This window comes from Pteropus vampyrus, unplaced genomic scaffold (assembly GCF_000151845.1).
Source record: "Pteropus vampyrus isolate Shadow unplaced genomic scaffold, Pvam_2.0 Scaffold196, whole genome shotgun sequence".
Classification (NCBI taxonomy): Eukaryota; Metazoa; Chordata; class Mammalia; order Chiroptera; family Pteropodidae; genus Pteropus; species Pteropus vampyrus.
The window spans coordinates 1,119,236-1,131,099 of record NW_011888977.1 but is presented as its reverse complement, the minus strand read 5'-3'; the positions used below and the strand labels follow the sequence as shown (position 1 = coordinate 1,131,099).

Genomic DNA, 11,864 nt, shown 5'->3' with positions numbered 1-11,864 from the left:
GAAGTCCATGCCTTCCCTGCCACCCCCTCCTGTCTCTTACGTCCATGCTATTCCATGCTAAGCCCTAAGTGCCTGTCCCCTTCTCTCACTCCAAAGCTGTCAAAGCCAGGGGCCTCGCAGAGGCAAAGACCTGACAGTCACGTCCTCCATTCTCCCTCTGTCGCTATGGGTCCATGTCAAGCTACTCCATGGGTGTGCGTAAGGGAGGGGGCAGTTTGCTCAGGCTTGCACGGAGACAGGCTTCCCTCCAGAAAGTTCCAGGTGAGGAGAGGGGAGAATGGTAGGGGTCCCCAGAGCCACAGGAGGATATGCCCGCCCCAGCACCCCTTCAGAGAATTAGCTCTCAGGCGTCGGCCCTGTGGGGGGGCCCACCCAGAATGGCCAGAGCAGGACGGGGAGAAGGATGGGGCCTGGGCTGAGAGCAGATCCCACGAAGGCCATGCCCACAGCGCCTCTGGTTCAGGGACTCCTGCCTTATCGGGAGCAGGGGGTGCTGGGCCTATGCCAGGTCCATGCCGGCCTCCGCTGGGCAGAGGGCTCAAGAGAGCCTCAACTTTAACTGGGCTCTGAGCAGAGGAGACCCAGATGTGTCTGTAGGCCTGAAATAAAACAAATGACTTTTATAGGAAAAGCCATATTTTTTTCCACAATGTTTATCTGTCAGAAGAATAGGCTATGAGCACAAAGGGCTGCTTACTGGAAAAGATGAAAACAGTTTGCTGCCAATTTTCTCTGGTGGAAAAAAAGTGCTCTGGCGACTAATGAATAACGAACCTCAGTTAACAATGTCTGGAAGGCCCTGCTCTTGGCTCCCTGCACACAATGTGATGGATAGAAATTAGGAAATTAAAACTGATTTTGTTTCTCCAAATTTAACTGTTTACACTTGAGGAAAAAAATAATTGAATAATAATGCTTCTCTTGAGCAATCCCCCCCACCCCAATCGTTCTTAGTGCTTTCAAAATACCCTGCAGCCAACAGGCCGAGCCTAGTCTTGGCTAACTGGCTGCTGGGCCCCAGGGTGTGCAGCAATTGCACAATCACCCCCTGCACCGTGGGCACCGGGCCAGGCGGCAGGGCCGGCTTCGCCCCCACCCACTGGCGCCCGGAGAGGCTGCAGCCACCTGCCGGGCAGGGCCTCCCGAAGGCCCTGTGGGTGGTCCTTTCAAGGATCGGTCGGTAGGAGGTGGAGGGGAAGGCCTAGTCTAGTGGTGCCCACATGAGCCTCCCTCCTCTGCCAAGAAGACGAGGGAGGCCCCGGGGTTATGCTGGCCTGGGTGAGCGGGGCAGGGGGTCTGCTGCTGGGCTTGTGAGGGCACTGGGCTCAGCTAGTTCCAGGAAGGACCAGGGCCAGCCACCAGCTGGTGGAGCCAGAGGCAGAAGGGCATGACGAGTACAGTGCCAGCCCCATCACACAGACCCAGCTTCACGGTGCTCACTGCCCTGCGGGGGACCCCGTGCACTGCACGCTGACTGCCTGCCAGCCTTGAGGAAAGGTGCCACACCCAGCGCACGGCCCCAGGGCTCACTGCGGAGTGCACACCCATCTTGCACCAGGTCCTGTGAAGTAGCCACTGGAGGCGGCCTGCTCACAGAAACACCTCTGCCTCGACCAGGGCCCTTGGGGGTGCAGGGCATTGTGACAGTGGTCTGGGACAGGACCAACCAATGGGTGAAAAGGGAGGAGGGGCAGTGGGCCTTGCCAGGACCCCATTCTTCCTCATCCTGCCTGTCCCACTACACCCTAGCCATCTCCCAGAGCCCCACCCCACCCTGGGAGGGCCAGGCTCAGTGACAGCTCGCAGGCCAGCCACTTGGGTTGTCCACACTGACCTCAGGGTAGCCTCCCACGTCATGCACATCAATGCCCAGGAAGTGGCCCAGCCCGTGAGGCATGAACACAGCTCCCAGGTGGGCCTGGACCATGGCGTCGATGCTGCCGTTCAGGATGCCAATACGGGCCAGCTCCTCCAGGTGGATGCGGTCTGCCAGACGGTGCATGTCAGGCCACCAAACGCCTGCGGCTCAAAAGGAGGCTGCAGTGAGCTGAGGTAGGAGGGCCTGGGGTGAGGGTCAAGGGTGATGTGGCTGGGGACGGCCCTCCACGTAAGGCTGTCCCAACCATAGCTCTGGAACTCGAGACCCTTCTGTCCGCTGCATCCTCGGGGGTAGGCTCTTGTCGCCCATGGCCAGGGCCCCGGCCCCGGCCCCTGCTCTGTCTATCTCCGGCCTGTGTGTGCTTTTGGGGCCATGGGAGCCCAGCCCAGATACCTGCCTGGGCATCAGGAGGAGAGAGGTGAAAGTCCCCAACAGTGGATGTGGGGTGACCTCAGAGAGCCCCAGACAAGGTTCAGGCCCAAACACTGCCTAAGAGCCTCAGGCTGTGGGGCCAGGGGGAAGCCAGTGGCTAGGGGTGGGGGACACCCCGGAATAGGGCTGGCAATCACTCTGGGAGCCACTGTAGGGGGCAAAGGTTTCTGGGGTAAAGGTACAGCTGGCACAGCCTCATGCGCTGGCTGGCAGGGGTCTGTGGCCCCACCTGCTACAAGCTCTGGGTGACCGTTTCTGTGGAAGTACAGTCATTCGAGCCACAGGCTGCTAATCAAATTCATCTTTGCCCCATGTTTCTGGGGCAAAGGTCACTGTGGAGAGCATTCCCAGGCAGGAGTTTTGGGGCAAGCAGGCTCTGCAGGGCTCTGTGGCTCCCTGGGCAGCCCTTACAGGCTGCAGCCTATGGCCCCTGGAGAGCTTCCCTTGGGACACATCAGCCATCCCCAAGGCGCAGTGGCCTTGTCCATGGGCTCTGTGGAATCTCACCTTCGGCCTCGCTCAAGGGCACCGGACGCTCAGCCTAAGTACCAAATAGAGACCTAGGCCAGTGAAGCTCCCTTCCCCATCCCATGAGGGCTGAGTTTGGGGCAGTACCTGTCAAGGCCACTGGCCCCAGGAACCACAGGGCAGGTGGACAGGGTGGGGGCCTGCACTCCTATACTGTGCTCTGGCCAGAGAGGGTAGGAAGCACCAGCCCCTGCATCCCCTCCACGTGGGCAGCAACCTCGCTCCCACGGGGCCTGCCACACCCTGCTGTCCAGTGCTCTATCACTGATGACTGCGGCCACGAGAGGAGAGCGCTGGGATTCGCTGGGCCCTGCGCTGCCCATGGCCAGGCCACCAAGGTCTGGGCTCAGGGCTCTGAACCTCTGTGGCTGGCAGAAGGCAGACGATGGGCTTGAGGAAGAGAGAGGGAGGAAAGGCCGCCCTGGGATACAGGCCACCACCTCTCAGACAGTCGAGCTGGGTGCCCGTCCTCAAAGTGGGGGCCGCTTTCCTGCCAGAAATAGAGGCCCCACAGTTGGGGTCTCGAGGTGAGCTGGATGCACAGGGCTGACCCATTCTCTTGGTTGCCCAGGATTCAGGCTCTGCACACATGGGTGGGGCTGCACCCTGGCTCGTTCACAGGGCAGTGGTCAGCCCACGGCTCAACGCATAGGGAAATCCAGAGTGGAGGGTGCCCAGGCCTGTCCCTAGAGACAGAGAACCTCCCTGGAGTCCAGCTCCATTGTACCCGTCTCAGCCCATGAGGCACTGAGGTAGGGGTCTGGAGTCTGCCTGTGACCACAGAGACCTGGAGGGAGAGCCCAGTCTGCATCCCCGAGAGTGGAGCCAGGATGGGGGGCTTTGCATCCTGAAACAGAGATTGCAGAAATAGCTTTCAGCTCGGCTGCTCCCTGCTGTGTGACCCAGACAAGCCTTCACCTCTGTAAGCCTCGGAGGCTTCCTATGTCAAACAGGGTCACAAGGAGCTGGCTGCAAAGCCTCTGGCACCTAGCGGAGGACTAGGTCAGTAGCCCCCCATCCTCCTGAACTGCTATTAGCCACTATCCACCCATCACTTGTGGCCTGCCAGACCCTGGGTCTACTCTATGTTCACTGCATTCCTGGGGCACAAGCGGAGCCTGCCTCAGCCTCGGGCCGCGGCTTTTCTCTAAGATCAACCAACCCACCTCACCCTCCCCAGGCCAGGTCACGTCTGTTCCAGAAGCATACTGAGGTCTTTCTGCCTCAGACCCTTTGGCCCGCGATTTCTCCTCCTCAGATCTCAGCATAAAAGTCAGCCCCTCCCTGGAGACCTTCCCTGGTCACTCTCTCTCCACAGTCCTGGTTATTCCTCTCCTTGCACCTTGTCCCCCAGACAGATCTGCTTCCTTGCTTCTCACGTCTCCTCCACGAGAGCAGTTGCCTCCTCCAGCATCCCAGGGCCTGGCAGAGCGTGCGGTTCAGGGGCGAATGTGCAGTGTGCTCTTTTCTGAGTTCTGTTCCCGCCACCGGCTCTGGGCCTGAAAGAGCTCCTAAGCAGCCCTGCAGACTCGGGCAGCCCAGCCGTGGGCTGAGGCAGGGCGTCCTATGTGGTAGCTGATGCCCCAACCCTATCGAGACTCCATTTCTCTTCAGTGGGGCCTTTTCGGGTCTCCAAAGGAAGCCCCCAGAAGCAGCCTGCCTTCAAACACGGCCAGCTTCCACAGTGGGCTGCGGTCTCGGCCCAGCCTCGGCAGAAGCAAGGATCAGGTATAAATCATGCTCTGCGCTGGCAGCTCGGCTCCCCTCCTATCCTCGTGGCCCCTCATGTGGCCGGACGTGCGGGCCTGGGCGGTCCCCACGGCGCCTCTGGTCTTCCTCGCCTGCAGACCCCTGGGGCAGGCCTTGCACACAGCACTCTTGGCTGGGAGTGAGAGTTTTCTGCCTGTGTGTGGTTAGAGTTGTGACAGTGACTAAACCTCTAGCAACTTGGCCCAGTATCTGGCCCGGATGGTGGTTACGACACCCACAGCCAGGGAAAGGGTCCCTGAAGTGTGTGGAGGCTGCTGTCCTTGGGCGAGGCTGTAGTGTGGGCTTCCCCAAGGCCCGCACCCCGACTCTCGGGTTCCCCTTGCCTCAGCAGCCCTCAGGCCCCCCTGGAGCCCCCTTTTAGCCCAGTAAGAAGACATCAGGGGTCCCCCAGGCCTGCTCATATACTGAGGACACCACACTGGGGATCACACTGCAGAGACTGGGTACTATATGCCCTGCCCTCCCTCCCACCTCCAGCACATACCAAATCTTACCCTGTCTTCCCCAAACACCTGAACCTGGAGACTTCCTGGGCCCCCCCCTCCCCTGGACCCTTGCCTAGTCCCCGCTGTCCGTCCTTTCTGATGCCTCATCTCCCACTTCACCTTGCCTAAGGCCTGGACACTAGGGCCACCTCTTTAGAACAAAGGAAAGACCAGGCCAGTCCCTGCCCTGAGGACAGAGCCCCGAGTTCCTCGGCCTGGCTTCCGTCTCCAGCCTCATCCCTCACCCACTCCTGGGTCAACAGCGCTGCGTGCTGGTGCTCCCCTGTGCCTTCTACCTGCCGTTCCCTCAGCTGGGACCACTCCTCCACGGCCCCTACCTTCCCAGATTTATTCCCCTGGGCCATGTGGGAATACTGAGGCTTCCTCCAGAAAGCCCTCCCTGACTGCCCCTTCCTGTGCTGCTACAGCACAGCACACTGGCACAGCAGTGCCCTGTGCCATACCTGGCACACGTGTGACCTGAGCAGGAACCGCATCTTCCCTCATGGTTCTCTTGTAGCCTGTGCTGTGACCTCATGGGCCCAGGATTCGGGTGTGCCTCCCACTCCACTCTTCTGTGCACCCGGACCCCAGGGTGGCAGGGCAGCCTCTGGGTCTGTGCCCCATCTGTCTGAGGGATCAGAGTTCTGGTGTCTGGGCTCCAGGATGTGTCCAGAGCAGCCCAGGGTCACCAGCTGGCCTTCTGTGCCCACTTGGTCCCCCTCAGGCCACATCTTCCCCTGATGGGCTGGGAGCCCACTGGGCCTTCTGCCTGGGCCAGTTCCTCAGAGCCTTAGCAGCATCCATCACAGCCTTGGGGCCTCCTGCCCAAAGTGTGACAGCCTAGGGGCTCGGAGGCCCTGAGCCAAGCTGGGAAGGCAGCAGAGGGCCCCTGAGCTGCATCCTCACAGTCACTTCCAGACAGAGAGTTCACTTCATCCTAAAATAATGGCCCTCGAGGGATGATGTGTGTGCCAGGCCCTGGGGGTGCAGGAGGGGAAGCTCAGGGCAGGGGTCCCGGGGCAGGCCTTGTGGGCTACAGGGAGCTGCCTGGCAGGCTTAGCTGGCACAAGGCTGAAGGCCTCCAGCCCTTCCCACCTTGGACCTCTGTCTGCTGCCAGGACCTCTGGGGACCCACTCGCCCTGCACAAAGGCAGGGCAGCATGTGCCTGGGCTACAGGCGCCTAGATGCTGAGCTGAGTGTGGCTGCCTTGCTCAGTCTCCACATGGTCCCCCCACCCCCCGCCACACACACTCTGGCAGAGCGCCTCTGGGCAGGAACTGAGGCCAGGGAGGGCGGGAACTCACCCACCATCCTACAGCCAGCAGGGGGCTTCTTGGGCCAGAGGGGCGACATGGGGCCCAAAGACAGACCTCGCCCTGGTTCTTGCCACAAAGGGCACCTGTGGTCTGGGTGGTGCACTGTCCCGGCACCTCTGTCTGCAAGACTCCCTTCATTCCATGCCATCTCTAAGGAGAGGCCAAGGGGAGTCAAGACCCTGCCCTGCCCCTGCCCCAGGGAGGGAAGCAGAGCTGGCAAAGGCACCCCAACCACAGGCGACACGTGGTGAGCCATGTGGGCCAGCACAGCTCCCGGTGCCCTTCTCCCAGCTGGTCACCCGAGGCTCTAACAGCATCCTCTCCCGTTGTCTGGCCCACTCTGGGGAAAGGAGCACTTTCTACACTGAGAGCCCCAACTCCACAATGGCAGCCCTTCACCAAGTGGAGGGAACCCTGACGCCAGGGGCAGAGCCAGGAGCAGGGGTCGGGAGTCAGAGTGGGTGAGGGGAAGGGCAGCCGCACACAACTGCACAGGCTGTGCACGGAATGACAGAGGGGTTGTTCACGCAGACCGAGACACAACCACTTCTACGGACCATGCGGAGGGGGGCCTCAGAGCCCGACTTGCAGTCTGTACCACCTTTGTAGGGGCCTAGAGGACCCGGGGTTCAGGGGGTGGAGTCTTGTAGCCCAAGGCCAGGGTGGCCAGAGTGGGTGGTGAGTAAGGAGAGAAAGAGAAACACAGTGGATGCTGGGAAGTGGGAGGTGAGGCTACAAGAGGCTTTGTGTACTTATGGGGGACCTCAGCGTCCATGGTGCCTAGAGGGACCGGGTCTGCAGAACAGCCCTGCGGTAGGCTGCAGCAGCTCAGGCACCACCTCCGCTGGGCTCACCCCAGCCCTCCCGTTGTACTTCTGCCCCTCAGGAGGGCCATGGGCCCATTGGCACACTTGGGTGCCTAAGACAAGGTGGTCTGCACAGGGTGGGATGCCTGCCCTGACACAGAAGCCATGAAGAGCTTCGATTCCGCCCAGCCAGAAACCAGCATATGGCTTCAGCGTCCAGGCCCCCTCCTGTGAGGCTGACATGGGTGGCATTCTCCCAGGTGCCTCGGCTGCCTGGCCTGCCCCTGCCCACCCTCGTGGGGCCCCTCTGAGTGAGCTCCGCTTTCCTTCCCTGGCTGAGTGACAGTGAGGGACGCTTCCCCTCTAACCCCAGGAATGGGCGCCAAGGCCTGCCTTACTCGGTCCCTGGGGCCGTACCCTAGGATCCGCGTGTGCTCTAGGCACTCATGTCTGCCTCTCCCCTGGGCATCTTGCTGGTTGCAGGACGCAATTGTGCAGTCTCAGTGGGTGTTTGTCTTGGCCCAAGACCTGAACCCACAAACCAGGGGCATTTCCGCTAGGACAGGGCATGGAGCTGACCTGGCCACGGCCTCCTCACTATGGGGAGGCGAACTGCCCCCATCTGAGAGCAGCTCTGTGGTCACAGCACCCCTGCTTTGCTGGGTCTGTACTGCCAGTGACCTCAACGGAGTCAGGCTTAGCCCTCGGAACTGTCAGCATGTCACCATCTCACAGTACCTGTGGTAAAGGTGGGGGATATTGTGGGGAACCCTGAGGGCCCGGCGAAAGCCTACTCTATGCCCCACAGTATGCTGGGTGAGGACTGCCCCAAGACTGGCATGGCCAGGCAGCCCCACAGGACTGGGGTGACCAGGTGAGTCCTGGGACAGAACAGCAGGCCTTTCTCAGTGCAATGCAGGACTCTGGGGACTTACCTGTGAGCCTGGGAGAACTGGGATTGCTTTGTTGGCCAAACATGGCCAGGACATCAGCTGGGGAGGGGCCACCCAGGTCCTGCCCAGGCCCCACCAGGCTTTCCTATAGGGGGTTGGTCAGGGGGCAGGTAGGGTAGGCCAGGCCTTGGTTATCGCCCTTGTCTCAGCACCAGGTGGGGGCTAAGCAGTACCAGGGGCTTGAAGCCTAGAGCTCTAGGTGAGCAAAGAACCCCAGGGAGACACTGGTCTTTCCAAGGCCCTGCCTGCCCAGCAGCCTGCCAACTGCCCTCCCCAACAGCCACCGTGCCCCAGCCCCACGCCGTGGGTCCCACCGTCTCGTGTGGAGGGTGGCTGCCAGCCCTCGTACTTCTGTACTGTGGTCAGCGGCAGGAGCAGGTCCAAGCGGACCCACCCCCATGCACGTTGAGGGAACTGTGATAGGGTGTGGATGCATAGAGGTCCCGGGGTGGCCTCCAGCCCCCTTCCAGCCTTCACAGGCAGCAGAGCTTGGCTTCTTCCAGCCTGGGGCCTGGGCCTCTGGAACATCTAAATTCACGACTGCCTGTGCAAGGGTAAAGAGTCTCCTTAGGGAAAAATGATGTGGTTTAATCAACCCACCTGGCCACAGCCTGCCCTGGTGCAGCTGCAGAGGCACAGTGTGGGAGCGAGGAAAAGAGACCATGGCCCCCTCAGGGCTGTGGCCCGCACAGGGCCCTCCTGGGGGCCGATCAGCACGTTCCCTGGGCTCTTTCACCGCATCTAAAACACTTCTTTAAGTGACAGATGTTATTCAAAACTGAACAAAACCTTCCCATCCCAGGTGTACGCAAAGGGTGCAAAGAGTGGAGAAGACACACCCTTGGGGTGACTGCTTCTCACGGCAGGCTGGATTTTACAGGTAATGGGTGACGCATGCTGTGTTCTAAAGGTCACAGAGTGTGAAAAGGTCGCAGTGAGCACTCTCCCTTCTCGTCCGTCTGTCCATCTGTCCTGCACCTCCTCTGTGGACTTACAAGCACACGAGAATCTATGTTCTCACTATCTCCTTCTATAAGGGGGCCACTGGCCACCCCATCTCGCCCTTTTGTCCTCACGCGACAATTCGTCCTAGAGTCATTCCCACATTAGTACGTGTAATTAGTACATGTTACTACTTAGAGGAGGCTGCTGCTTTTTAAACAGACAATTAGCACAATGTGCTGTTTGCTTGCGCAACTGATAAACCAGGCCAGTCCCATCAACGTTGTCCCCCACAGGAGCTGACTTTGAGGTTTTCCTTCCTTGTCTTCCTTTTGGGGGCATATTCTGAGCTCCCTGTCCTGAGGCTCATCTGATCACTGAGCTCTGTTCCCGCTGGATGAGAGGGTGGGGGTGGGGCCTGGCATTCTCCTAGCATCCCCTCCTGGCTCCCCAGCCTCTGGCTGGACGGGGAACCGTCTGCAAAGGCCTGCTCACGGTGTGCCTTCTCTGAAAACGGCAGTTGCTGAGGACCCCTCAAAAGCAGCACTTGGCTGTAACTCACCCCAACAACTGGCCACCAGGTTCTGGGCCTGCGAGATGCTCCGTCCTTGGGATTTTATACTTTTAAAGCTCAGAATCTTTTCTTCTCTAAAATAAAGTCTCCTCAGAGAGATGAAATCTGACTGCCTTAGTCCCTCTGAATTTAGTGTGAACTCAGAGTCCAGCCTTCAAGGCCTATCACAGCCAGGTCCCCAGATGGCCCTGAAGCCTCCGCTCACCATTCCCTGAATACTGGAGAGACACTAGTCCCCACCCCTAACACAGCTGCAGCTGCTGGCCCAGAATAAGAGGGCACCCCAAGTCCAACCAGATGCTGGTGTCCAGAGCTGGCCAAACCCTCCCTGCTGCGGACTCTGCTTCAGGACAGGGTGGGGGACATGCTTACATCCCAGCAGCCAGTGCAGGCAGGGGATGTGTAGGACGGGACATGGGGTTACCTTGGACTGAGCTCCCTGATTCCCAGGTCTTTCCTAGGAGTGACCCTGGGGACATGACACCAACCAGAGTCTTACTGGCCTAGCACATGAGGCAGAGATGGATTCAGGTCAGAGTGTAGGACCTGCTTCTCTGAGGCACCCTGCCACCTCAGAGGATGGAGCTAGACATACGGCCACCTCGCATGCCCACAGGGCCCCGCCCTTGCCCTCACCTGGCTTCATGGTGCTCATGACAGCACGACAACTCCGCAGCACCGCCTCGTAGATGGCCTTTTGGTTTTCGGTGAACTTGCCATTGGCAGGATAGGAGCACGTGATGTCCGAAGAGTAGCAGTAATACTCACCACCCATGTCGAACAGGCTGTGGGGAGAGGAGGGCATGAGGCTGGCAGGATGCTTGGGGACACTCCTGCTCCAACGCTTTTGTCCCTCCCAGTGCTCAAGAGCTGAGCTCTGGACATGTCATGGTGCTGAGCCTGAGCCATCTTGCCACGTGACCAGTTCAGGCAGCAGTTTGGGGCCTCCTGCCTTGGTGTCTTCTCATGGTCCATGAGCAGCAAAGGAACCCTGTGCCATCCTGGGAGACCTCTGACCCTAGAGCAATGGAGGCTGGGGGGAGTAGGGCTGACCCTGCACACACGCCCCCACCCCCCACAGCCTCCACTGGCCAGGCCAGCTTTGGGGACTCACTTGGAGAATGAAGGAGGGGCAGAGATGTCCCCAAGCCCCCATCCACCACCTGGCCTCCATGTGAGCATTCCAAGAGATCTTCCCAGAGCTGCCCCGCACCCAGCACGGGGCATGGCTACGGCCACGGGGCAATGTACACGGGAGCTGGACAGGGACCCTGGAACGGACACACTGCCTGACAGAACGTGGGCTGAGCTGCATCACCTGCCTCGCACAGGCCCCGGTGTCTGAATGAAAACCCAGCCGATGGCTCAGCTCCAGCTCGGGGGTCCCCTTGGCCAAAGGAAGGCACCCCTCTCCCTGGTGGGACGGGACAGACATGTTCTGCAGGGCCTGAGGGAGGCGCAGGGAGGACACTGCAGAGGGCAGTCCTCCCATCCAGCGGGGCTTTCAGGGGTCTGGCCAGCTACACGCCCTGTCCCTGGGGGCTGCCCAGGGCCCCAGCACCCCAGGTGGCAGAGTGGGGACCAGCAGGTCCATGTGGAGGGAGTGGAGAGTGGGAGGACACACGAGACCTGGAGCTGGGAGCCGTGAGCCAGCAGGGCAGGACTGCGCTGGGACACATGGGCAGGCCTGCTGAGTCAGGAGGACGAGCCCGGCTGAGCCTGCACCCTGGACATCCCGTGATAGGGCTCTGGTGCAGCAAAGCCGAGGGTGGGCCCAGTCCTGCTCCCACAGGACCTCTGGGCCTCAGGGTCCTCGCTGGTCAAGGCAGGTAGGAATCCTGGCCCGCACACCCTCCATAGTAAGATGGGACAGGCTACACGAAGGGCAGCTGGGTCCAGGCCTGGCTCCCAATGGGTCCCCAGGCTGCCAGGGGCTCCAGTGAGAAGAGTGAGGGTGCACAGGCTGGGCACCCCTCCCCATCCTGTCCCACCTGAGCACCTCAACAGGCACTGAGTGGGGACCCACCAGTCCCTTCAGCTCCTTCACGAGCTGAGGGACGTTGGTCTAGCCGCAGGCCTGGGATCCTACTGTGTCTTCAGGGCCAAGGGACCACAGAGCCCAGTGGAGCTGAGGCGGCCGGGGCTGCCCTCTTTGCCCTCTATGCCTGGCTGGAC

General features: G+C 60.6%; 1 protein-coding gene across 1 annotated transcript in view; it reads right to left on the bottom strand.

Moving 5' to 3' along the window:
• Positions 1–11,864, bottom strand: part of PEPD (peptidase D) — a gene marked incomplete at its 3' end in the record, with an annotated part of 115,576 nt that overhangs the window by 2,236 nt on the left and 101,476 nt on the right. The window contains exons 12-13 of the mRNA XM_023537696.1: positions 10,326–10,474; positions 1,835–2,019 (exon numbers count right to left, since the gene is read on the bottom strand). Coding sequence (XP_023393464.1) covers positions 1,835–2,019; positions 10,326–10,474 — 334 coding nt within the window. The remainder of the gene's footprint in view (positions 1–1,834; positions 2,020–10,325; positions 10,475–11,864) is intronic.